This window comes from Podarcis erhardii (genome assembly GCF_964252035.2).
Source record: "Podarcis erhardii genome assembly, chromosome: Z".
Taxonomy (NCBI): domain Eukaryota; kingdom Metazoa; phylum Chordata; class Lepidosauria; order Squamata; family Lacertidae; genus Podarcis; species Podarcis erhardii.
This window is the reverse complement of record NC_138504.1, coordinates 11,265,630-11,293,282: the sequence shown is the minus strand read 5'-3', so window position 1 is coordinate 11,293,282 and position 27,653 is coordinate 11,265,630. Positions and strand designations below refer to the sequence as shown.

The window sequence follows — 27,653 nt, the reverse complement described above, 5'->3', positions numbered from 1 at the left end:
TCCCCCGCCCCTTTCGCTCGTTCTACTCAGGTGACTGGCATCGAGGTCGCCGTCGCCACCTGCGCCTGCCCGCTCGTTTCTTCCGGCTCCGAGGAAGCCGCTTCCCCGCCGCCGGCATGGAGACGCAGAGCTCAGCCGCCGGTCGCCTCCCGCGCGCTTTCTTCTGCGCCCTCGTCCTCTTCTTGCTCGAAGGATCAGGTGAGCGCCGGCTCTGGGAGGAAAGCGGGGCTGAAACGGCTGCGGGGGGGGGAGGGGCAGTGGGATTGGATAGACAACCCGCCCCATCAAAAAAAGAGCTGGAAGGGACCCCCAAGGGTCATCTAGTCCAACCCCCTTGCAATATGCCGGAATCCCGCCCACAGATGCCCCTGGGTGGTTTCGAACCACCAGCTTTCTGGTGTTTACACCCAGACGCTCACACACACTGCACCGCAGAGAACCCAGACTGAAGCTGGGAGGGTGCCTGTTGGGCTTCTGTGTGAGTTGCCAAACCGCTCTGTGTCCGTTGCCACTGTGTTGATATAATAATAATAATAATAATAATAATAATAATAATAATAATATTACTGTGTTGATAGAAGTAGCATCCAGGTTTTTTGAGCTGCTGGAGAACAGAAGCTCTTGAAATGACTTGGGAGCCTCAAGCTGGGAGGGTGCCTGTTGGCCCCCTTCATGAATCTTAATCACGGAATTGTAGAGTTGGAAGGGGCCACGAGGGTCATCTAGTCCAACCCCTTTCAGTGCAGGAAGCAATGAATTAATCATAGAATTGTAGAGTTGGGAGGGACCATGAAAGTAATCTAGTCCAATCTCCTACAGTGCTAGAATCCTTTGCCCAACATGGGGCTTGAGCCTCAGGTGGAATCTACACACATATTAAAAAAACTCTGTGAAGATGCTTTTTAAAATAATAATAATAAACATTTTTTAAAATACATTGAATTTTGCATAGCTTGCTGTTAACATGTAGTATCACATTTGTATATTGCACTTTCAACACATTTTATTTGCAGCTGCGTAGATGAGTTAAGATCTTCATGCTCTATCTCCTGGGCTATCTCAGCTGTCCAGCTTTCCTCTCTGCAACTAGTGCATCCTGGATATTCAGCTGCTGAATTTAGCAGATCAAGAAGAATGGGCTGTCTTCAGGGGAGGCTCACCTGTTACACCCCTGCTTGAGTGGGTGTTCCAGGCACACTTGCTTCCCCCAGTGGTTCATTATTGGGGATGTGGGGTTTGGTCTATCCATGCACTATATTGAACAGGAACTGCTGTTAGTGATGCTGAGGTGCACATCAACACTGGCTACTCCAGGGAAGGAGATGGCCTGTGTTGTACAGTATGTCTCTGCATTACCTGGCAGGACTTGTTAGGCTCCCAGGAGAACTCTGCTGGTGTGTGCCTCTACCTTGAGGGCAGCTGAGTGATTCAGTTGTCAGTTGCCTTCTTCCATCTCTCTATTGGGAGGGTATTCAGTCATTTGATTTGTGTGGATGCTCATCAAAATCAATTGTTGCATCCTCTGCCTAAGTTGAGACTTGCCTCTTTCCTGTGGGAGATGTGCTCAGCACAGTGGGGTGTGCAGAAATGCAGGAAATTGGGTAACTGCTGCTCTTCCCTGCTAAAAGTGAACTTTGGGATCAGGAGTGAACTGTGCCTTCAGTCAAAAAGTTGGGGTGTATTCAGGATTGGGAGGGGCCGTAGCATGGGGCAGAGGAATATCTGAAAAGTAAAGGTCAGGTAAGGAGCCATTTTGGAAATACCGGTAGGTTGACATCTTATATTTTCCTAGCCCTTTGAAAATTCTAACCTACTTCTCAGGCAAATAAGGCTCCAGAAGTGCTCCTGTTAATTAAAAAACAGAAACCTTTGAATTATAACTTCTAAAGCATACTCTTAAAAGCACTGAAGAAAAACTAAAGATAAGCATTTCTTTTCTTTTCAAATAACGACAGGGCAGCAAAGCTAACTTTGAAATGTTAAGATTGTAGTCCTAAGCATTCTTGCCCCCAAGAAGTAAGCCTTGCTGAATTTGGAACCTGCTCTGCAGTAAACATGATTAAATGTTACTCAGGCGGTGAATGACTGAACTGTCCATAACTTGCCCAGTTAAAAGCATGATTACCTGGATTTTGAGATGGTCCCATAAAGTGCCCCTCTCAAATGGTAAACAAAAAAGGGGGGGTATTGCACTTTACTACCTTAATGAGAGTGCAGAAAACAATGTTTTGTTATATGTGCAGATGTTCTTTAAACACTTGACATGGCACTAAGGCATTGCTGTTTGCTAAGAGCAGGACATAGTCTTCAGGGGGTCATAGCTTGGTGGTTAGAGCATCTGCAATGTATGCACAGAGATTCCTCACAAATCCAGTTTAAAGGCTCTTGAGAAAGAATCTGAAGAGCTGTTGCCAGAAAAGGCAACTACTGTGATGGATGGACCATTGTTCTAATTTGGCTTAAGGCAGCAACATGTCCTTGTTTAAGAAGCCAAGCGTGAAGCTTTCCCATACCTACATATGAGTTAAACATGGCTTGAGTATGTTGCAGCAATGTTTTATCAGTCAAGATCTCTTACAAAAGAGTTAGCTGGTTGAAATAAAGTGACTTCAGAAGAACCTTGGGGTTCTATGCTGATGCTCTTGCATTTGGTGAACCAAAGTCCCCAGTCATTCCCAGGCTCCCAAGACATGTGGGAACAGGACTAAGGTTTACTCACTGTAAAGATCCAGAAGCAAACATACTCTCATGCATCACTCACTTTGTGGTTTTCTCTTAAGCAAAAGAGAAAGCTGGTTTCTTTGGAGACCCCTTACCAGAAAGTTAAATTCATAGCACAGAGAAACAGTTTCAATGACAAATGGCCCCTCTTCAGATGACCAGCTGAAAAAGCCTACCTATCGCCTTCTTTAAAAGGTCATGTACTGTAGTGTCATTATTCCAGCCTAAAGATCTGGCATACTCTGTGTCTTCCATCAGCAGAAGTAAGTCACAGTTGCAAGTCACAGTTACAAATGCTAAGCTTGTAGCTATGGAAAGAATAACAGTGGGTATTACAAATGTAGTGATCATTCTTCCAGAATAAATTTTGATGTGGGTGTTGGCAGCTGGGGAAGGGGAGGAGAGAAAGCATGCTTGTGAACAAATGGTTGTAAAATTGAAATTCGTGCTTCTACAACAGCCTTCTCAACCTGGTGACCTCCAGATGTTTTGCACTACAGCTCCCATCATTCCTCACCATGGCTCATGCTGGCTGGAGCTGATGGGAATCAGAGTCCAGCAGTATCTGAAGGCTGTTGGAATGGGGAAAGCTGCAGAATAACTGTTTCTTCCACTTTAGTTATCTTTAAAAACGCTTGATATAAATACTGCCTGAAGGTGTGTTTTGTTTTGTTTTAAATGTGGTGATTCAGTCCTTTGTTTAAATATCACCATGTCCAGATATCTGGTAGACGGCTTCAGACAAGCAACCATCCCTTGACACATATTTCATAACACTAACCTACACTTCCTGTTCTGTAAGAATTACCAAGAATGTATGGTGTGCCTTGGCTGGGATTAAATAGGGAATGTGTTTTTATTTAAAGTTGATGGGCATGTTATCATGCCTTATAATAATGGGTTTAGCAGGTAATATTATTTTGCAAGCTTAATGTAGTTAATAAGACTTCTCAGGCTGCCCTGTACTTGGCAAGAAAACAGAATGAATACTTCTAAGTTCACTTAAATGGTGAACCCTAATGTGTTGCCTTTTGGGATAGGTGAGTGGACCTAGGTCTTTGCATTGGGTTTCCAACAAAATCCCCTTGTATCTATGGCTCTTACCCTACACTCATCCACTCTTTGGGTACTTGAGCTACTTTCTCCCAAGAAGGCTTCTTTAATCCCTTCTCCTACTCATTCTCCTGGAGTAAAGGACCATCTACTCACTGCTGTATACAAGCAAGCACTGAGGTTAACAGCTGGGAGTGCTCTAAAGCTCTTTGGAAGCCTCTTTTGGGCAAGGTGGAAAAACACTTCATATTTCCCACCCCTTAAATGACCACATCTCTCCTTGCTCCCCTTTCCTTCTAATTATATCTGCACATAATTAATGAATAAAAGAATGGACAAATGAAAGGGACAAACGGACAAATGCAAACCGTAGAAACGGACAAATGCAAACCGCTTTGTAATGCTGCAAGTGTAAATGTAATGTATCCAGTGTTAGTCCTACACAGAGCAGACCCATTGAAAATGAACATGACTAATCTAGGTCCACTATTTCAGTCTGTCTGCTTTTGAAACCCAGTTTTCCCTTTCTGCTAGCACAAGAGACTCTGTGTCTCTAAAGAAAGTGGCTCACACAAAATGCTACCCAAAAGCGCTGAGGTCCCACAGAGGCATTTTGGAGTTGCACCAGTAAGCTCAGGGATGGTGTTCCTCTGAAAGACAGCTTGCTTACCACTGCTAATGTCCCTCTGTCATGTGCTGCTGCAGAGGATTATTCAGGACCATTTTATTGTGTAAAAATGTAAGCCTGTCAAAGGAGCCTGAATGCAAAGTGTGAGTTTCTAGAGATGGTAATAACACATTGTCTAATGAGCAAACAATATTCTAGTTGTTTACCAGGCTTATGCTGTGGATGTAGAAGTGAAAGATGCATCCAATGAGACATGCCTATTTGGAAGATGGATTATGAACATCTCTATAACATATGAAACTGAACACAATGAATATGTAAGTATCTAACCTGTTATTGAAACTTTCAAAATCTAGGGTATGTGTGTGTAAACATATGTTCCCATATTAAGTATGTGCCATGAATAGTTCCTATTTGGGTATCTTAATTCTAAAATATAGTAGCATTGCACTTTAATTCCTAATTAAGATGCTATTTCAGCACAAGCAAGATATACCTACTAGTGTTAAAATATTTCTTGCTAAATTTAATATCCCACTCTTCTCTTAGGTGATGGTGACTGACCCAAAGTTATATAGTGAGCTTCATAACTTGTCATAGGGTTTCAGCCTGGTTCTCTCCAGTCTCAGTACCATAGCTGTCAACTTTTCCCTTTTCTTGCGAGGAATCCTATTCGGAATAAGGGAATTTCCCTTAAAAAAAGGGAAACGTTGACAGCTATGCTCAGTACAGCAGACCTGGGTTCTACAGTCCTGATGGTAGTGTTTGTTGCAGCTTTAGGGTTTGATTGGAGCTTCACCAACTTTCAACGTCTCCCCCCATCCAAAAAATACATTTACTTCTACCTTCCACAGGCACCTGCATCAAGCATTCAGGCCCCACCCCCCTATACATACACTTTCTCATAGGCAAGCAAACAAATGCATACATGCAGCCACAACTGGTAATTTTAGCTTTCCCCACTTCCAACACTGGGGTGGAGGTGACAAGAGGCATCCCTGTTTAGACAAGATCTTTAAAGAGAGAGAGGGATTTTATCTCCCCATCTAGCACTAAGCATCATAGCGCCAAATTCCGAGATAAGCCCCTATACTTGCTCATGAATTGTAAAAGGCAGCATTTCTACCTACCCCAGTGCTGGGGTGGGGAAAATGCTGCCATTTGGTCTCAGAAGAGCAGGCAGAGAGCTTATATAAGAGACAAGAGAGATTGCTTTAGTTGTTCTACACTGATGCTGGGTAATTGGCAGATAGGTGTGGTTTCCCTCCCCAAATGCCCTACAGGCCAAATTCAAGGAATCTGGTGGGCCTAGGTAGGTCCACTCACTGGCCAGAGGTTCCCCACAACTGCACAGCACCATTCTTAGCAACACCCTGGAAGAAAAATCCCTTTAAAATCGGCTTAAAACCAGTGCGGTAAATGGGTTGCATTTAAATGGATGTACCAAATCTAACAAAAGGGATTATCTTGGATATAGGTAGGAGAACTTGAATTCTCTTCCAAAACTCAAGTACAGTACAGTCGTACCTTGGAAGTCAAATGGAATCCGTTCCAGTTGTCCATTCGACTTCCACAACATTCGGAAACCAAAGCATGGCTTCTGATTGGCTGCAGGAGTAGCCAATCAGAAGCCCTGTAGGATGTTCCGGGTTTGCGACGTTCGGGAGCCAAAATGTTCAGGAACTAAGCTGTTCAAAAACCAAGGTACGACTGTATATAGATGGCGCTTTCTAGAAAAAAGACAAAAGTCCTCCTGCTGATACTGGGGAGTACTGATCAGTGACTGCTGTCTGTTTTCTTCAAAATGTTTCAGAAAAACACAGTTCTTACGTTCCCTGAACATGTAAGGTATGATGGAAGCAGTTGTGACAACGAAATATCTGGCCCTGTGCTAGCAATAGAGTTTGGAGAAGGTCATTCTTGGAATATCAGCTTCACGAAAACAAACGACACCTATCAAGGGATCATCTCCTTCACCTACAACACCAATGATACAGCACTGTTTCCAGATGCTAAAATGAAAGGTAAGGTGGCATTCCAAGTTACCCTGCAATAGTTGTTGCAGCTCTTAACAGGGTGAACTCCTCACTTTAGAAAGAAATACCCTTTTTAAAATTCAGAGGCTGAATAATTCAAGTTTACAGCAAAATTGATTCATTACTTGAAAAATTTGCACAACTTTATATTTGTGAAATTTCCATGGATGAGGATATTACATAGTAAGTGTTATATTGCAAAGCTTTGTAGAATTCCAACCTATAATTGCTGCTCCTTTCCACTATGTGGCCCAGAAGTCCCTGTGGTGGCGTCTGGGCAAGGGCAGAGATTTTCTATAATAAAAAAAGTATCAAAAGTGGCACTCTGTTTCCATGATCCTAGTCCTAAGCCCACTGCTGTTCTTGCTCCCCTCCAACAATTGCCACCTCCCTGCAACTCTAGCTAGGATGGTCTTACTGCCTTGACCTCTCTGTTTTAAAGAGGTGTGATGATGATGATGATGATATTATTATTATTATTATTATTATTATTATTATTATTATTATTATTAATAATAATAATAATAATATATTATTTATACCCCACCCATCTGGCTTGGCCTTCCCAGCCACTCTGGGCGGCTTCCAACAAAATATTAAAATACAATAGTGCGTCAAACATTAAAAGCTTCCCTAAACAGGGCTGCCTTCAGATGTCTTCTAAAAGTGTGGTAGTTATTGTTCTCTTTGACATCAGGTGGGAGGGCGTTCCACAGGGCGGGCGCCACTACTGAGAAGGCCCTGTGCCTGGTTCCCTGTAACTTGACTTTTCACAGCGAGGGAACCACCAGAAGGCCATCAGAGCTGGACCTCAGTGTCCGGGCAGAACGATGGGGGTGGAGACGCTCCTTCAGGTATACTGGGTCGAGGCCGTTTATAAGCCTTTTAAATGCCTTCTAGTAAGACAAATTTGGGATTTGGTACATGATAAAATGTACTTTTGTAGTAAGATAGTCAGAAGAGCCTGCTGGAGCTGGTCATTAGCGCATCCCGTTGGCCCATCTAATCCAGTTCTCACCATAGCCAAACAGTTCCCTGTGGCAAACCAGCAAGCAGAGTTTGAGAATAAGACCACTCTTCCCTTCCTGTGGCTTCCAGCAACTGGAAACTTGATAGTTCAAACCATTATTGTCTTGAGCAATTTAACCACAGAGCTTTTTGTAGCCAAAATTACAACTATGTACCTGAGACGCACAAAGACCTGCTTACTTCATAATATCAGTTGTCTTAAAAGCATCTGTTCTTTTTCTTTTTAATAGGACTAATTACCACCTCTACAAACTATCCTTTGCATCCAGTTAATCTAGACACAGTTTTCATTTGTCAAAATGTGGACTTCGTTGAATCTGGCAGTGTTATACAGAACTTCCAGAATGTCGTTCTCGAGGCTTTTCTTCCATTTGGCAACCTAAGTGACCAAAGTTAGTAGTTCATAGTCTTGTGCAAACATTTTTCCCTCTCTACCCTAGGGGTTGGGGAACCTGTGGCCCTCCCGATGTTGTTGCACCACCACTCCCATCAGCTTCAGCCTTCATGGCCAGTGGTTGCAATCATGGGAGTTGTAGTCCGACAGCGTTTGAAAGACTCCTATTCTAGCAGTTTTACAAAGCTTCTGATGAACTTTGCCAGTTTATCTAGTCAGCATATGTATTTGATTAGCTGCAGAGTTTAGAGATCTGACGTGGGGACTGCTAAGGTTTTTTTGAGGCTTGTTGCTTCTTCTAGGAATGCATTTTTATTTTCATTTACTTTTTACTTCCAGAAAATAGGTTCTGTTGCTGTGGTTCCAGAGTGTTAATCTTTGGCAGTCCTCTAGTTTAAAAAGTTGCTAGTTGGCCTTTACTGGTTGTCTCCTGTTTTGTGTGCACAAGCTATAGGAACATAGGAAGCTGCCTTAAACAGAGGAAGACCATTGGGTCCATCAGCTCACTATTGTCTACACTGGCAGGCAGCAGCTCTCTGTAATTTCAGGCAGCATCCTCTTCCAGCTGTACCAAAAGATGCTGGAGATTGAACCCAACAACCTTCTGCCACTGAGTTCTGGCCCTTTGATAGTCTTCATAGTTTGATAGTATCTTCATAGCTGGAAATAGGTGAACAGATTGATGTTCTTCAGGGTCTGTGAATTTAGTTCTGTGCTGCTAGTGTATATATTTCTATTTTTCAGAGACCGTGTGCGATAAAGATGCTGTAGTCATCCCTGAGTCTGCTGTTCCTGATACCAGCTCCACTGATACCACCTCCATCACCAATACCACCTTCATCATCAATGCCACCTCCATCACCAATACCAATATCAATACCAATACCAATACCAATACCAATACCAATACCAATACCAATACCACCTCCATCACCAACGACACCACAGAGGAGGCTAACACAACAATTTTATCATCACGTTCCATCAGCCAACCAGATGAGATACCTGCCACAGGAACCTACTCTGTTAAAAATGACGCCGAGATCTGTCTTCTGGCAACCATGGGGCTGCAGCTGAACATGACAAAGGTCATTATTTTAGTCAATGTTTTATGTATTGGGCACATAAGCTCTGGTTTCAGGGCATCTAACAAAGTTAAATATAAATCGCTAACAAATGCATTTATTTATTTATTTATTTTTTTAAAAATCCATTAGCAGCCTATAAAGCAGCAAAAAGACAGATTAAAGCCATAGAAAATGCAACAACTTGTAAGGTGTTGCATAAATCAAAAGGTGGGTGATCCTCTCCCCGCCCCACACCTTTAGCTCTGCAACCACTGGCTTGTATAGTTGTATGCTTGGTGAAAGGAATGCAGTTTGTGGTGTGTATTTAGCAGGTGAAAGTGCCTTGGAATAGGACCTCCCAAAACCTTTGAAGATGGCATTCTGTTCTGCAAATTGTAAGTGCACAGCTCACCCACAGAGGGAGCCCAAGTGCATAAGGCTGAGAAGCTGGTGCTTGTTAAGGTACCGGTTTAGATCAGTTACTCTGATCTAAGGGGAAGGGGAAATAAGCATCCCCTTTTATTCTTTTGGAATCTAGCAGTGCTGATCTGCTTGGATAGTCAGGCTAGTTCTACAACAGAGTGTAGAAGGTATTCAGTGTTTATGAACAAGCATTTGACATTCTTTATGGGCATGGGGAAGCTTGTGAAAGAAGTGTTGTGAGCTGCTTAATTTTCGGTTTGCTCTGGGTTTTCATTTCTTTATTAAATTAATTTATTGAATTTATATTGCACTGCTCTTCCCAAAGACTCTTATGAACATTAATCCAAACACAACTACAGCTAGTGGGCGTTGCGGCAATAGATCTTCGGTCCTCACCCTGACAGATACCGACATCGTGGTTGTCTTAACTTTTGCTGTTGTAAGTAACTCATTATTCTGTGTGCATATATGTGGGAAATGAATTCAGCTTCATTGCAGGTTCTTGAAAACTTATATCTCCATTCAGATTGCATCACCCTTTTACTGTTATGATGGAATTAGTCACTCTCGCAAGAGCAGCGTAACAACTCAGTTATTGTATTGGGAGGGGGTGCATGAGTGTTAAGAGCCCTGTTTGTGCCTCTTGTGAAAGTGCAGGAGGATAACCAGAAATCAAGCTTTTATTTTTAAAAAAACTCCTGCTGCGTGTTGACAAAGTCGCAGCAGCATTGCTGGGCACGGTTGACATAGAAAGCTGCCTTATGCTGAGTTAGACCATTGCATCCATCTAGCTCAGCACTGTCAAAACTGACTGGCAGTAGCTCTCCAGGGTTTCAAGCAGGGGCCTCTCCTAGCCCTACCTACAGGTACTGAGGATTGAACCTGGGACATTTTGCATGCAGGGCAGATGTTCCACCTCTGAGCTACAGCACACCCTTACATTGCAATTAAGTTTTACTTGCTGTGTCACATGCCCTCGACTCCTAGTTTTTAAGGAAGAAGTTCAGCAGCTGGTGATAAGCCATTGAAGAAAATCTCTTTTTCAAGATGACTAAGGAGGGAAGAAAGGGACGCGGGTGGCGCTGTGGGTTAAACCACAGAGCCTAGAACTTGCCGATCGGAAGGTCGGCAGTTCGAATCCCTGCAACAGGGTGAGCTCCCGTTGTTCGGTCCCTGCTCCTGCCAACCTAGCAGTTCGAAAGCACAAAGTGCAAGTAGATAAATAGGCACCGCTCTGGTGGGAAGGTAAACGGCATTTCTGTGCGCTGCTCTGGTTCGCCAGAAGCGGCTTGGTCATGCTGGCCACATGACCTGGAAGCTGTACGCCAGCTCTCTCAGCCAATAAAGCGAGATGAGCGCTGCAACCCCAGAGTCGGTCACGACTGGACCTAAGGATCAGGGGTCCCTTTACCTTTAGGGGGGGAGAAGCTTCTCTAGTGTCAAAACTGAGATTTATTAATGCTAGTGGTGGCTTATTGTTAAGTCGGGGCCCCTAAAACTTCTTAAATTCTGTCTGATGCTGAACTAGAAAGTTTTTGCAAAGGTATTTTTAGGTTGTATATGTAACTTGATGAATTGCTTGCTTAAACAGAAGAACACAAGCTTTGAAAGATTTTACCTGAAAGCGGTGGACGTCACTGTGACCAACCCTGTAAATGGTAAGATTCTAGCTGTAAGAAGTCAAGTCAAGTCATCTTTTTATTTGGTCTCAATATTTAAACAACTTTTTAGTGTGCCAGCACCTTGGTTGTACTTAGCTGACTGTATGCATACTAGGGCTAATGCAAAGTTAAGGCCACTCTGCTTTGAGTCAAAGGTATCCTTGTGTCAGAAACTGAATGGTAGATTTCATGGGACTTGTTTGGGGTGGCTGTTTCCTTGCCACCCAAGATGGCAGTGTCAACAAGAGATCACCTTGTGGCATCAAGGCACCATGAGAAAATGCCTTACTGTCTTATAAAAAAGCAAGTGGGTGCTCCCTCTGAAATTGTTCACAGAATTCAGGCACCCACAAAATCAGCAAAGTTCTCCTCATTTTGCCACACACAAATGGAGTAGCAAATTTGAGCATGGCATTTTACTACAGCCCTGATTTGAAAACTGCTTATCCTATAATAAATTCAGTTTAGATCTCCTCATTATGTACACATTTCATCACAGGTAAATTTTTCCAGTTAATAGACCTCTCGAACAAAATTGGTCTGCAGTAGTACTTTTAGAAATGGGAGCTTATAAACTGTTCCCCTGCAAGTCTTCATGCAAAACGGCTTTTTCCTCCACAGGAACGCAGTTTGCTGCAAGTGACAATCTCACTTTCTGGGAGGCCTCCCTCGGAAGCTCATACATGTGTCGAAAAAAGGAGACTCTTGTAGTGACTCCTTCATGTAGCCTGCATGTCTTCAACTTAAGGATCCAGCCATTTCAAGTACAGAATGGCCAGTTCTCCATAGGTAAGAATGAATCCCCTCCCATCCCCTCCCCCCAAAGAGCAGCCTTCGGAAGCTTTTGAGTTTAGAAACCAAAGTTTTAGATAGGTATAAAACAGCAAAGAAAACTCACTATTTACTTGAGCCCAACAAGTGAGCCAAGTTTAATTTTATATGACTTGTACATTGCTTTATGCTTAACTCTTAAAAATATTTACAATACATGATAATACAATAAAATGCAATGAATAGTATCTTGGCTGGCTCTCATGGAGCAATTGGATGCTGTGCAGTAGTTAAACTTACAGCTGTGCTAGAAATAATGGAAATGCAGCTTTTGTCAAAAGTGCTATTGATGGGAGTGAGTATATTAGACTAAATTGCTGCTGTTGAATTTGGGATCTGTAAGAGCTGGGGCAAAGCCCTCTCCCAGCTGCACCATTCCTATGGAGGGATATCCTGGCAGAGATCAACCTTGCAATTACATGGTAAACCTGTTTTATTTCAGCCGATAGCTTTTAGTTCTGACATAACCTGGGATTGTATTTGTGTACTGTTAGTGCGGTTCTAAGGTTACACTTTATTTTTTGTTTACTGAGAAGGAGGAATTATTTGAAGGATGGAGTGGATCTTAAAGAGCAAACCTGATTCAGACAAGTGCATGTCACGCTCTAACCATTGGCAGGTGACTCTCCAAAAGCAGAGGCTTTTTCTATGTGGCATTTGTTCATTTATTCATTCATTTATTTGAATCTGGCTTGATGGTTAGTTTTCAAAAAGCCTTTGAGCCCGGTAGTTACAGAATAATAAATTTTAGGCAGCAGACTTGCTTGTCACCTCTCCCCCGCCAAAAAACCCCCCCAACTATATTGCAAGAGCAATAGTGATTAAAGTTATAATTGTAAATTTGCCCCCCAAACCCCCCCCCCCAGTATTTCAGGATTCAGATAACACTTCTTTAAGGCATAATGTATTCTGCAATTAGGAATAAGCATCTTCTATTTACCACAAAAATCGATCTACTATAATATAGAAAAATAGATTTTTCCTTTATAGCATTCATAGTTTTTATAGCCATAATCAGGGTTACTCTTGACATGCTACCTGTGAGCTCACAAAAAAATGAATTCTAAACTTGCTTCATTCTCCATACCCACAAAATCCTTTCTATAGACAAAAGATTTTAATTTAATTTAATTTAATTTAATTTAATTAGATGAACCAGTGTCCCAGTACCTAAACTAGTGCTAGGAAATGAGGCCCTTTGGTGCAATCTTTTGGTATTTCCATAAGTCATCTAAGGTGAAAATTGTTGGCTTTAAAAAAGGGGATTAGACAAGTTAATGAAGGATAAGTCTGCCTGTGACTGCCAACCCTGATTCCTACATTCTCCCTCCACTCCCAGAAGCTGTATGCTTCTGAATACCAGTTGCTGTAAACAATAGGGTGTAATTGCACCCAGATACTTCCTGTGAGCTGCCCACGAGCATCTCCTGGTCACTGCGAGAACAAGATGCTGGACTGATCCATCAGGATTCTTTCTAATGTTCTTATGGCAAGCATTTGATTTCTAACAACATTTTCTTGTAAGCTTAGTAACTTCAGGCATATATCTGCAAATTTTGAATCATTTTAGTTATCTAATAAAACTTCTGTTTTCCAAGTCTAGAGAGGGTTGGGATAACTTGGTTGTTTGTCAGACCAAAGGCCAGAATTCCAGCATGTAGGATTGTAATGCTGCTCGCATAAAGGCGAAGGCATAGCTCTTGGCAAACATCATATATATATTTTCTCCCACCTTTCTTGTCTACAGCACGAGAATGTTTGCTGGATGATGACACCTATCTAATCCCAGTTATAGTTGGCGCTGGCCTTATGGGCTTGATTATGCTTATAGTGATTGCTTACGCGCTTGGCAGAAGACAAAGCCAACCCGGATACCAAACCTTGTAAATTTTGTGTGACTTGTTCTTGGCTTTGGCTGTGATGTCTAAAGAAAAGTGCAAGCTCCCAAATGGAAACCAGCCACCAAAAAGGTCCACGATTCTCTCCTCCTCAAAACTGTGGAGATGGCCCCCAAAAACAAAACATGATCAAGAACGTACCTCTTCTGAACATAATAAGGACATCATAAAAATGTATTGGGACTGACTAATGGCCATGGCAAAACCAGCCCATGGAAAGTTAACCTTGCAAATACGTTTGTGTGCTAATTTCATGTGTGGAAATATACCTGTAAAACAGGCAATGGTACAAAAAGGAATCACACTTAGGGTGACCCACTTATAGTATCAGAGCAGCATGGAAAAGCTGGGGTTTGTACTTACTGCTTTGTACACTCCATCCTTTACAGCTGAAAGGTAACCTAGCTGACTTGGTGACTGTAGCCTAGGATACCAGCCAGGGGAGCTGTGCAGTGCTTAAGCAGCATTTTTCCAGCTCATGGCATTCAGCAATTAAAATCCCTTTGTAGCCACCTCAGCCCAAGCAAACCTGAATAATGCCGGCAAGGATGTAAAAGCTTTTCCTTTACTAGCACCATGGCACTAGTAACTTCTGAAGCTTGTAAATCCTAATTACTGTCCTGTCCTACCTGGTCATTTGGAAAACCGCAGAGCTGGATCTTGCGGGAGCTTAGTATTGCTTTCTTGCTATCTGCAGGGATAGAGGAGGAACCCTTCATCTTAGCATTCTCATTCCTTCCTTTAAAATAAAAGAGAGAGAGAATCAGAGTTCAAAGTGCCCTTAACTTTTACAGCAAATAACTGGGCTTGCTGTTAAAAGTCTTTTGGTTCCATTGCAGCCATTGATACTGGCTTGAAGCTGTTAAAAGTCTGTTTATACTTACTTGTGTGCTAAAATGAAAACTACGTTCTTGGTTATACAACCTTGGATATTAAAAAAATAAGATTCATGATTATCACTACATTTGGGGCAAGCTGCTACCTGAAGTATACTGCCATGGGCAGGGTGAGAAAATGTGATCAAAAATAAATTTCTGCTCTACATTTTGCAGCAAATGACTTTGGTGTACGATGTACTACTCAAGTTTCCAGTAAGAGATTTAGTTACATAAAAGACCACTGAAATATGTAGAGTTTCTGCAACAATTGATTCTCTAAATATGAAGAGTGCCCTCCAAAAGTGAACCATCTGTTCTGAGAGTTTAAATTGTGCCTGTTCAGGACCACCTCAGTTTGGAATCCTCTAGCCTAGATGAGTAAGAGTAGGATTCCCCTTAAGTCAAGGATTAATTCACTGTGGCCCTTTAGCCCTCGTGGCTCATTATGTTAAGAATGAAGAGAACAAGGTGGCAATCCCCACCCATGCTGCAATTTACCGTATTTTTTGCACCATAACACTCACTTTTTTCCTCCTAGAAAGTAAGGGGAAATGTATGTGCGTGTTATGGAGGAAATGCCTACGGGTGGCATGCCTACGGATTTTCCTCCTCTAAAAACTACGTGCATGTTATGGTCGGGTGCGTGTTATAGAGCGAAAAATACGGTATCTGCTTGTGTTTCCTCCTCCAAACATAAATCAACTTGCTTAAATCACTCTTGTGAGCTGTCTGCTAGAAAAGTCTTTCCTTGGCTTGGCAATTTGATGATTTTTGCATGTGTGTTTGTGTTAACATGTACCAGCTTACTGAATTTGTCATAGCAATTTGTCATTGCACATATGCCATAACAGATTTAGACCAGGCGCAGTGGGTAAGAAATGATGGCAAAAATGTGTCCTGGAAAGCTAAGCAAAGTGCACACCTTCATCTTGAAGGTATAGAAATGCTTCTGCTAAGCACACGAGCTTTTCTACTTAAAATCTGTACAGCTTAAAAGTGACTGGTTTGTGTTAAAACACCTGAAACTTTAATGTCTGCTTTAATCTGTTGAAGCCACTGTCTTTCTTATATAATTGTATTTCTACGTAAGGACTTGATTGTCTGTGCACAAAATGCTTTAATAAAGAATCTTCTGTTCCTAAGGAAGTTTGGTCACATTGCTTGATTGAAAAGCTTTTCTGGAAAATCTCAATCACCTTTGCCCTCTCTCTAAGGTTGGACAGTAGATTATGTGTTACTATAAAGCTTTGGTTTTCCAGATGGCTCCTTCAAGGCAACTTACCTGCTGATTGAATTATTGGTGCATCTATCATGGAAACCCTACAGAAGTCCTAGTATACCCACAGATTGGGGTGAGGGGCTGCTGTCCACTCTCTTTCGACTGCACCCTATAATGCATCCTGTGTCTGCTTTGCACAGCGTAGAGGATGATCTGTAGTGCTGGGGAAACTGTCTCTCAAGAATGTTTTGTCCCTTGTCTTATCTCCATTTTTGAAACTCCACGGTCACCTCTTTCTCCATTTTCCTGGAACACAGTTTGAAAGCTACTGCTGCAAGGGCTGAGCCAAACGACATCAACTCATCACTTGCAGTTAAAAATAGCAAAAGCTTGTGAGGGCAGGGGAAAGCATATGAGGATCGCAGAAGATGGGGGTGTTTAAAACTCTTCCTCCCTGATGCAATCCTGAGAAATTTAAGAACCCTAAAAAGTTGCTCCTGGTCTGGACAGAAAAGCCTCTGTTGGCACCAGTGCAGACTTCCCTGCGAGGGCTGATGCACCAGTTAAAAATAACAGAGTGGGGACATCAGGACCATGGCATGAGAGGAAAAGGTTAAACCTCCACTCCCCATGTTCTGTGGGCCTGGCAAATCCTTCCTTGCTATTTTTAACTAATATGATTGCAAGTCCAAAAGTTGGCTCTAAAAGCAGAGATGGCTAAAAGCTAGACTAAGTGGACCAGACAGAGTAAATAATCCTGGGAAGCTGGACCTTGAGCTCATCCAGCAGGACACACTTACATGCAGCTTTTGCAATCCTGCAGGGTTTAAATATGTAAGCTACGCAAGACTGGACTGTGGTTAGGATTAGACTCCTAAGATTCATTCCAGTGCAGACCATCATATTGCCTAGATTCTGCCTCTCCATAAATCCTCTTTATACACTTAGATGTCTTTAATACCATATTTTTATCCTATCTGAAAAGAAACAGGAAGAGCTGGGAAAACCATGTTAATAGCTGAACCCTGCATGCTCAGATGTTCTGAAAGCACTCACTTGGGCATAGAATTTGCAGCATTAATAGTTGGACCCATATTACAGTGTCCAGGTAGTATATATCAGGGCAGCTTGATTCACTCAATTAGGGTGTGCTTGTACTATTTATCAGTTGCATTGTATAAAATGGTGGCTAGCATGGCCAAGCTGCCTTATGCATGGAGGATTAGAATGTGGGGCCAAGTCCTTCCTATCTTTGGCTTGGACTAGAAGGCATCAGGTGTATAAACTAGCTGATGTCCTTGAAAACTACCCTGAAACCCCCTTAGACTAGGTGGTATCTGAGAAGGTACACATGTATGACTTACTGTCTGTATCTGGGCACTCATGTGGAGCTAAGATTTGGGCTGCTGTTAGGACACTTTCAGGGCAGCCACATCCCTAGAGAGTAGCATTAGGACAATCGTTAGCCTTGCCATAAGATGTGCATGATTTAAATCAGGCATGGGCAACCTGTGCTCTTCCGTATGCTATTGGACTGCAGCTTCCGGAAGCCCTGGCCATTGCAGTTAATGGCCATGGAAGAGGGGAGTGGGAGCCCAGCAACCAAACATCTGAATGGTGATTGGTTCCCCATCTCCTGCCTAAATGGGCTTAAGGCTGAGCTGTCTGACCTTGTGCTTGAAGTATCGCTGAAGTAGAGGCAAGGCTTTCAAATCAGCATGGCTGGGATCAGGCTGCAGATCCTGGAAACGCGCATAGTAGTAGTAAGAGAAGCTCCTTTCAGTTGTGTTAGGCTAGCTCTAGAAAATCACAGGCCCTCTGAAAGTGAACTAGTGCACTTCTATGCTTGTAATACATGTCCAGTATAAAAAGGGTGTTTTTTTAAGTATACGTAGGCATTGCTTCTTGGGGCAGCAGAATTATCTGCTCATTTTTACAGACTGCTCATTTTTACAGTCACAATCCCAATAATGTCATAGCAGGGACAGGGAGTTTTTGATCCTCCAGCTGTTGGTGAAAGCTAGCTCTCATGCTGATGGGAGTTGTCCAACATCTGGAGGGGCATAGCCCGGCACCCCAACAGTTGCTGGATAGCAAAAAGATTGGACAGTTAGGGAAAGAGAATGTTTGCAAGACTATATTGTCATATGCATTTGGAAGAAGGAAATAGCGCTTCCAAGTTACTACTGTTGGTGGGAAGGACTGCATCTGTAAATAAACTTTGTATTTTCTGCAGCTGGAGACACACAATCTGTACTATAAAATGGGTAAACTATTTCTGTGTTTGGTATCGTAGTATTTCCTGTAGGGGGTAAACTCTGTGACATCCTAATTCAGTAACTCCTGAGCGAAGTGGAGGAATTTTGCAGATTTCCTGAATTTGTACCTCATAAAATGGGCTCTCTGAGCCTCCATGTTTGGGTAGATTTGGGCCCAATTTCGTGGTCTGTAATGATACCCTAACATTCCACCAAATTCTTGGCATTTTGTATGCAAGAAAGCTGCACACATTTCTAATAGCCCTAGAGATGTTTCGCGTTAGTATGCTACCTTCAGCTAAAGTTACGACTTTTGGGGAGTGATGAGGCCAGGGTTAGCCCAGGAAATTATTTTTGCAAAAGCAAAAGGCCCTAGTTTTGGCCTTCCCAGAAAACATCTAGCTCACTATTTATGGAAACAGGGTCCTGAGCAACAGAAAACAGTTTTTGTCCCAGTAAGGTTCTCCTTTGTTTCGATATCCATGGTGGAAATGCATTGCAGAATAGTTTACTTTGATACCGAACCTTTTTGCGCCTTGGGCCCAGCAGTGAGACCATGTACACACAGTGGGGTGGGTGGGGGGAAAGAAAAGCTTTGGGTTTGGGTTATAACCTGCTGCTGATAGCTACTCAGGGAGGAATGGGGTTTATGCCAGGAATATGACTGGTGGGGATAAATATCCCAGTATGTCATCCTCCCCAACACAATCCCTCCTTCCCATCACAGTTGTGCCTTGCCCCCCCTAGCCACCAAAAGGCTATTTGGTGGGCTGGAGATAGTGCATCTGGAGGAGTGTCAACTGAGAAGGCATCTTGGGTGCTTGCATGCCCACACATGCCGCAAATGGGAAGGGGGCAGAATTACTTTGTCATCCAAACGGGACCTCTCAACTGCTTAACATTCCTGTTACCCTTTCTCCATCCAGCTGAAGATTGCATCCCAGAGGTGGACTACTTCTTTGTGCCCATTATGGTGGGAGCATGTCTGGCAGGATTAATTGCTCTCGTACTTATGGGTTATTTTGTCGGCCGCAAAACTCGTCATAATGCTGGCTATGAGCAGCTCTAAAAGCAGGGTGCAGCTTGGGCTGAGCACTTCCACTTTCAACCCGCTGAGGAGTGATTTGCACCAGAAGAGTGTTCTGTTGTCACACAGATGTTGTTCAGAGAGACAAGCCTACTGCATGCTCATAATAATTAAGTGTGAAGTGACTTGTTTTGAATGTGGATAGGCCACCTTAAGCCAAATGTACTTTTTTCCCCAAAAAACAAATCATTGCAGTGCCAAATACCATGAAGGCACAAAGCCACCTCAGATGTCTTGTCCTCTCAGACCTGATGCAAAGCTAATACTTATTTCCTGCATGCCGTAGTTTGCAAACGGACACAAGGCTGGCTGTGCAGGAAACCAGACTTTACAACAGGTTAAAACACAAGCAAACAGGTCTTGAGCGTATTTTAAAGCTCAGGTGAGAATCTGATGAATGAAATGTTGTGGACTCATTATGGGGCTTCTTGAGTGATGTGTATTAAAAAGGTCTTAAGCCATTTACCTCCTGATTTTGTGAAGTAAATATTTTGCGTTATTGGGTCCCTCTCCCATTAATTGAGCATTTTGAGTTTTCTACTTTTCAGAAGTGACTTATACCCTGTTACTAAAAAAATAGTAATAGTCCAAACATTACTCTGGTTGTGCCAGCCAGCATTATATAAAATAGGGCACTCGCTGTAGCCTCATTCTAATGTTTGTGAACGACTACCAGTTGTCTTGCTGTGGGTTGTGTTAAATAACTGTGTTTATAGAGTCATTGTGTATGTAATACACTGCCTATCATTTTGGCAGAATTGGCTTTTCATCTTGTGCACTGTTTACTAAAATAGCTGCCTTGACGTCCCTTCCTGGGGCAGAAGAACAGAATATATGCTTTTAAATAAAAATGAAGATACCCTTTTAGAACACTGTTACTGGAAGAAACATTCAATTATGTAAAGCAGAGATGGGAAACCTGTGGCCGTCCAGATGGATGATGCTGGAGTACGATTGCCATATGACCTTTGGCTATGATGGGAGTTGGACTCCAACAATATCTGGAAGGCCATAGCTTCCCCTTCCTGCTATAAGGCAAGATAGCCTTTGGGTCATCATAACTATGTTTCAGTACCGCACATGGAAAGAAAGTAAGTCAGGATCCTTAACTTTGTTTAAGGACTTCCTGTAATAACAACAACAACAAAAATGTTTATCAGGATGTTGTAATATTCTGGAAGTTGAAAATGTTATGATAATAAACTGACTTGCCTTATTATTCAAGCAGCAGGGTAGCTGGGTGAAGCCTTATGATTATTATCTGACTCTTCTTCTAGAGGCTTCCTTGAAAATCTTCCCCAAGGCTGCTTCTGAAATCCAAGCCTCTTGCTATTTAAAGTGTTGACATTCTGTTTGCCTACGCGCTGTTAAACTCTAGGTTAGATTACTGAAGCTTGTTACATGTGGGGCTGCCTTTGAAGACTGCTTGGGACCTGCAGTTGGTGCAGAATTGCGCAGCAAGATTGTGCACCTGTTTAAGGCAGTCCAAGCATAAGACGCCAATTCTGGCACAACTCTGCTGGCTGTCAGTTAGTTTCCAGGCTCAATTTAAAGTGCTGGCTTTAACCTATGTAAAGCCTTATGCAGTTCTTTACCCCCAATACCTTAGAGACTGCCTCTCCTCCCCACAGAAGCCACCGCACAGCCTGCATTTTTCATCTGAGACCCTTCTCCATGTGCAGAAAGTGGCAAAACAAGTATAGGCCTTTTGAGTGGTGGCTCCCTGTTTGTGGAATGCTTTCCCCATGAGGTATGCCTGATCCCATTATTATGCATTTTCAGGCATCAGGCATGCCTATTCATCCAAGCTTTCAATCGTTAAATGTGGAGGGTATTGGGTATTTCTATGGTGGTCTCTTTTTGCTTGTCTTTTTATTGGGTGGGGTGTTGAGTTACTTATACCTGCCCTTTTATATATATTACAGATGTGCTGTTCGGTTTTTAGTTTTATTCTGGTTTTTATGTTTTGGTTTTAATTTTTGGGTCACTTGGTGTCACCTTCTCTGAAAAAAGGAAGTAATTCAATAAGTAATCATAATAATATTTTAGCTTTCCCATCAACTCTGCAAAAGGAGAACAGGGCACAGAGCCTATCTCATGCTCTATCTTGTTCTTTCCTTGAGGCAAACATCATCATGACAGGCAGTAGTGGCCTTGCAGTTCATACACAGATGGAGTTTGAGGTGCCATATTTCTCCTGTCTTGTTTGTGTAGAGATAAGGGAACTTCCTGGCTCAGGCTAGAGGTCAGTTCCCAATTTCAAGGCACCAGCATCAGACTTTTTTGAGGCTGGGATGATGCTGGGATTTTGCGAATTAAGCAAGTTACAATAAATTGCTTTAACAGAGTTTAGACCTTTGGGGAGTGAGTCAGTACAGCCTGGCCAAAAAAAAAAAAAAAAGTTATTAACCCCAAAACAGACTAGTTATTTTGCTGCCATGTACCTGTGTTAGCATATCTGTTGCATGGATTAATTACTTAAAATGAAGTAACTTCCATTGAGATTTGCTATCTGGCATCCTGGAGGAGACTTCGACCCATCATGGGCTAGTGGCTATTTGCAAAGCTGTTTCAACACAACTAGACAGGTATATTATTCCTGCCACCTTTTCCTGCACATCTGCCTGCAGAGAACTCTTAGTAAACAATGTATGAACTTTTAAACTGTGCATGGGATTATCATTTTTGTTATTATGGTATGCATTTTTTGTGTTTTTATATTGTAAACCGCCCTGCGATCTTTGGATGAAGGACAGTACAGAAATGTAAATAATAATAATAATAAAGTACATGCTGAGAAAATTTAATAACTTGTTCCTTGTGCAGCCAATGATTGACCATTTTGTTCTCTTTGCCTCCTTACTTTCTGTTTTAAAATTCCTCTTTGCCTAATACAGTATTTCTTGCTGTTTCTGCAGGATGGTGCTAAGTCTTCAGTTTATTGTAACTCATGGATAAATGTAGAGAGTTACTCTCCTTTCTGTAGCACAGACTTCTGTTATCTCCCTGCCGTTGGCCAGATGGCAAAGTGATCTGTTTACAGAAAATATTTGAGTCACATCTGCACCGTATATCTAAAGCACATGGCTTCGCCTGATGAATCATGGGAAATGCAGTCTGTTAAGGGTACTGGGAATTGTAGCTTTGTGGGGTAGGTAAGCTACAGTTAACACGATTCTTTGGTGGAAGCCATGCTTTCTAAAAGGTGTGGATGTCATTGATCTCATGCTGAAAGCAACACTACATACCTAACAGCTAACAGCAATTCACAATCCAATTCTAATTATGTTTACTTAATGAGTTCCACTGAGTTCAGTGGGATGTACTCCCTAGTAATGATGCTTAGGACTGCAACCTAAGTAATGCATGGACAATTGGGGGAGATTTCCCTATTAAAACATGCTAAGATCCTGTGCGAAACCCTCTGGTTCCTAACCAGGACCAGTCCAAGACAATTTGCTGCCTGTGGCTAAAGAACAAAGTGACATCTCTTCCCTATTATGTGTACAAAAGCAGTTCAATCCTACCTACTGGCAGCAGAATGTACTCCACTGCAGCTGAGGTCAGCTGCCTGGCTGAGGGAGTGCTTGGCAGACATTGCCCTGCCCACTCCCTGCATTTATCCACAGAGGCAGCAGCCTCACTCTTGTCTCATAGGACAGCTAGCTCTGCTCCTAAACCCAGTCACAAGTTCTAAGAATGAGGTCAAAGGAAATCTGCTCCTTCTCCTAGAGCATGAAAGCCACAGCAAACAAAGTGAAGAAAATCTGGGCTAACTGCAAAAGCATTCAGAGCTGAGCTTTAACACTTCACTGATCACAATGCTAAAGTGACTTGCACGTATCACATTCTGGAGCCTATTTATCAGGAGTGAGGCAATGGGGTGTCCTGTAGTGATGAGGAAAAGAAACTGAACTACATATTTAATCTAAATCTAGACTTCAGGTGTGGGGTTTTTTGCTTTTCTTTAGCTGTGTGCTTTCCTATAAAACTGGTGTTATGGTAAAATCTGGGTGTGAGGCTGCTCTGCCAACCAGCTCGTCGGACTAAGTCCACGGGTCCCTGCGGAGGAAAATGAGCTCAGCCGGAGACAGGAGCAAGCTGCAGAAGATCCAAGTTTATTGCGCAACAGGTTCAAGGCGAGATTGAACAGCGAGAAAGGGGTGACATGAACTTTTGAAACTTCCCTCCATGTCCCAGAATACAGTGCAAAATACATCACAGTTACATCATGAATACATTAAGGAGAGGTTGGGTTACACAGATTACGTCATGAATACATTAGGAAGAGGTTGGGTTACACCGGATTAACATATGGAGGCGGGAATATGCAGAGCTGGAGATATGCACAGATAAGCACATCCTGAGTACCGGTGATGAGAAGACAATGGTCCATGTATACATAGTCTGCCACCTGGCATTGCCCGGAGGAAAGGCTTGGCAGAGTGATTTGATAGGATTAGACTCTTCCTGAGAGTACGTGACACTTTGCTTGGGGGATTATGGAAGACAGGGGAGGTGTCATGGAGTCCTAGAGAAACTGAGCTGATTGGCACCAGAAGCAAGAAAATCGGAGTTGTGGTTGATTTTATATGAATTTCTAAAGATTTTAGTCCATTTTATATTGATAATTGAGATTGGAAACAAAATAGATACATTGTAGCGAGATTTGACACTTTTATGGGTTCACAAGTTTCGATTCCAATGTTCTCCCAGCGGGAGCCGTCAGCAGTTTGTGAAGAGGTTAAATGAGGCGTGCAGGAGCTTGCTGAGCTAGCTCTGCAAAGACGAATGCATGGTTCTGATTGGGTAGAACGCACCCATTCAAGAAATACAAAATGTCTGTATACACGGTCTACTAATGGAAACAATACAGCGGGTATAGCGAAAGGGAGACATAAGGCGGTTTGGGCTTATTTTCGCCCGGTCTATTTATTCTAGCGAATGGACATAGGGAAAGGAGAAAGGCACTTTTATTTATGGGGTTCGGAGTTAAGTGTGGTGCTTGTGTAACAGTGTGGGGGCTGAGGGGTCCATATGGGGCTGGGTGCCCTAGAAGTCATCGCCTCAGACCCTCTGGTGACTGGCGGAAGGGGTGAAGAAGACATGCCCCCCCTTCCGTATCACTGGCAAATATTTCTATTTAGAGCCACCGTACCCGTGAGTAGAGCTGAAGCGGGAGAATTGGATTTCTAAAAGTTTAATTTGGTATCGTAACGGGGAGGTTCAATACAGGAAGTCCGCCTTCCCCTTTTGTAAATAGACTGAAGCATTGAGGCTGCAAGCTGAAGCCTTGGAAAGCCTATTGTAAAGGACTAAATTTCCATCGGTAAAGAACATTAAACCCCCCCCCTTGGAGGCAGGAGAAGGGGGGGAGTTGTGAACTGAATATGCCTGCGGGAGAGAGCGAAGAGAGTTAAAATACCACCGCTCAGACCCTGGAAACGGGCTGCTAGCAGGACTGATGTTCTTTGGAAGGCTCACTGACAGCGCGATTAGAATGTTCATTGACAGCTAGCTAATAAGAGAAATACATTGTTTCTACTGTTTCCGTCTGCTTTTAAAAAGGAGTAAAAGTAACTGAAAATTGAAACTGACTTCATTGTTTGAGCTGTGTTTAAAAGAGGACATTATTAACTAATATAAACAGAAACTGTTTCCCCCTAGAGGAAGCTTTTGAAACTGTTACAAGAGCTGGGCTGGGGAATTTCCAGCTGCAAGATAAAAAGCTGTGAGACTCTGGGACTGACCTTGAATCGGTTAAGTGTTATGGCAAATGGAAAGGAAAAAACGGACTAGTCAATTCCTGAAAAAACATTAAGGTCTGGGAGGACTTGGCAGCAATCTAGGAGGGCCTCAATATCAGGCCCCCCTGCTTCTTCCGCTATTGCTTTTGTAACAGTATATTCAAAATCAAGAGGAATGTTGACAGAAGAGGCCTTAGCGGTTGCATTAAGTAAGATAAGTGATTCACTGGAACAGCTTAACAAGAAAATAGATGTGACAAATGCGAAAGTGGACGCTGCAACTATTAAAATTGACTTAAATACAGAAAGTATAAATAATCTGGGACAAAAGGTGAATATTAATACAGAAACAATCCAGAAATTGATACAGTAATCTACTTTGATATGGCAGACTGCGGAGGAAGCTAGGGAGAAAGCCGTTGCTGCTGAATGTAAAGTAACACAATTGGTGAGAGAGAGAGAGTCCCAGCCTTACAGAGGCAACTTGATGACCATAAGTCGACGCTTGCTATGATTGAATTTAAAGAAAAACAGACGAATTTGAGGATCAGAGCCCTACCTGAATTGGAGAAGGAAAGTTTGATAGACTTCTTCACACAGGAATTTGCTGATTTTTGGGACTTGGATCTGGGTCAAGAAGAGTTTAAAACTGTGAGGGCCTTCAGATTTGGAAGAGGAGGGAAAAAAGAGAAGAACAGAATAAGAGACTGTTGGCACTACCAGAAGAACCTAGAAGTACAACAGCCAAGAGTGGAAATTTTTAAAGACGTCCCGAAATACCTTTTGGATCTTAGGTCTAACTACGGAGATTTGGTTGCCCTGCTGAGAAGGAATAAAATCATCTTTAGGTGGGAGTTTCCCCAAGGTCTATTCTTCAGCTTTAAAGGAAGGGGGGAAAAAATAAGATCAGTAGAAGACAAAGTAAGTTTTTGTATAAATACGAAGAAGATCTGCAGAAGGGACTTGGAAAAGAGCTAAGAGCATCGGACAGAAGATCACCAGGTTGATGGACTATATGGAATTGGCAGAAATGACTGGCAGAATCCGAGACCAGGGAGAAGAGTCGGTGGAAGAAGATTGGAAAAAAGTTTAAAGACTATTTATAGAAATATTGTAAAATTAATGAATGTTAGAAAAATGTTGGAATGAAGTTATATGGCTTTAGTAGAAATGTTATAAGGAATTAGGTATAAATAGATTATTAGAGTATTAAAGGAGTATAATTAGAGTATTAAAGATAATTATAGGACAGAAAATAGAGGAAGATGGAAAGGAATTGCTGAAACAATTAATAGAAGAGGAATACAAAAAGGGAGGTGTGAGGAGGTGGTTGGAACAAGTGAATGAAAGATAAGATACTGAAATTGTATGATGTGTGCTAAACTGTTTTTGTTTTCTTTTGTTTAGTTTATTGCGTTAGTGTTGTGTAATCTTTTTATATTGTATTGTATTGTCTCTCTTTTTTCTTTTTTCTTTTTTCTTTTTTTTTCTTTCCTTTTTTGTAGTGTTTAAAAGTAATAAATATTATTTTTAAAAAAATAATAAACAGGCATGGCTTCCTCCCCTCCCCCCCCCAAGAATCCTGGGAAGTGTAGTTTGTTAAGGGTGCTGAGAATTGTTAGGAGACCCCCAATTCTTCTCAGCCAGAATTCACAGAATTCCCTCTTAGGAAGCCTTCTGACTGTTAAACTACTCTGGTCATTGTAGGCCTGTTCGGGGGAATAAAGGTAAAGGAACCCCTGACCTAGGTCCAGTCGTGACCGACTCTGGGGTTGCGGCGCTCATCTCACTTTATTGGCTGAGGGAGCCGGCGTAGAGCTTCCGGGTCATGTGGCCAGCATGACTAAGCCGCTTCTGGCGAACCAGAGCAGCGCACAGAAACACTGTTTACCTTCCCGCCGGAGCGGTACCTATTTATCTACTTGCACTTTGATGTGCTTTCGAACTGCTAGGTTGCCAGGAGCAGGGACCAAGCAACAGGAGGTCAGCCCATCATGGGGATTTGAACCTCCGACCTTCTGATCAGCAAGTCCTAGGCTCTGTGGTTTAACTCACAGCACCACCCACGTCCTGCGTTAGGGGGAACAGGACATCCTAAAAACACTGAACACCCTTAGCAGACTATAGCTCCCAGAATGTTTTTTTTTTGGGGGGGGGACGACGGACGACCTCTATGGCTGTTTAAACTGACAGGATGCCACTTTAAATGTGTAGTGTAGATGGGGCCTACGTTAGGAAATAAGAGTTTCAACTATGTCACTTGTGCTTTTGCTAATTTGTGCTCAGATGCTTGCTCTCTTCACTAACTTCCTGTCCCTCGCTCTGTGTTCTCCCCTCCCTCCTCTCTTTTTCAATCTTGTCTTCCTACAGCTGAAGAATGTACCAGTTCGGATTTCCTCTTTATCATCCCCATTGTGGTGGGTGTGGTCATCGGACTCCTTATTGTTTTTGCCTTTGTCTTTTATATGATCGGAAGGCGGAAAAGTGACAGTGGCTACCAAGCTGTATAACCCTGTTATACAGTAGAAGCTGCTGCTGCTGCTGCTGCTGCTTCTGCTTTTCTTCCTTTCTGTTTCCGCTCGCCCCGTACCCTTAACTGACTTTCGAGCTCATGGTTTTCTTACAGTAAAAGAAAAGAAGAAGGAAAACACACACAAGCAAGGTAAATATAATTTGTGCATACAACAGGAGGTAGGAACTGCTGACTGAGGCTGCTGCCTACT

At 42.6% G+C, this 27,653-nt stretch overlaps 1 protein-coding gene across 3 annotated transcripts; it reads left to right on the top strand.

The window, feature by feature from the left end:
* Positions 1-27,559, top strand: LAMP2 (lysosomal associated membrane protein 2). Of its 3 annotated transcripts, none has more exons than XM_081848096.1 (9): positions 1-198; positions 4,601-4,719; positions 6,216-6,426; positions 7,698-7,859; positions 8,606-8,949; positions 9,677-9,790; positions 10,943-11,009; positions 11,634-11,801; positions 27,301-27,559. In XM_081848096.1, the coding sequence occupies exons 1-9, from the start codon at positions 117-119 to the stop codon at positions 27,438-27,440; spliced, it is 1,407 nt and encodes a 468-aa protein (XP_081704222.1). In that variant the 5' UTR covers positions 1-116; the 3' UTR covers positions 27,441-27,559. The 3 variants fall into 3 exon arrangements, with proteins under 3 accessions (XP_081704222.1, XP_081704220.1, XP_081704221.1); XM_081848094.1 differs by lacking the exon at positions 27,301-27,559 and adding an exon at positions 19,023-20,410 and having other exon boundaries at positions 3-198; XM_081848095.1 differs by lacking the exon at positions 27,301-27,559 and adding an exon at positions 13,591-13,859 and having other exon boundaries at positions 3-198.
* Positions 27,560-27,653: the final 94 nt, after the last annotated feature.

What these genes read in the sequence shown, in the direction of transcription:
- LAMP2 (XM_081848094.1), top strand. Translation starts at nt 117, where the DNA reads ATGGAGACGCAGAGCTCAGCCGCCGGTCGCCTCCCGCGCGCTTTCTTC. An exon ending in TTGTCTTAACTTTTGCTGTT is followed by an intron (nt 9,791 to 10,942) that starts GTAAGTAACTCA and finishes TTGCTTAAACAG; the next exon opens with AAGAACACAAGCTTTGAAAG. An exon ending in GAATGGCCAGTTCTCCATAG is followed by an intron (nt 11,802 to 19,022) that starts GTAAGAATGAAT and finishes TTCTCCATCCAG; the next exon opens with CTGAAGATTGCATCCCAGAG.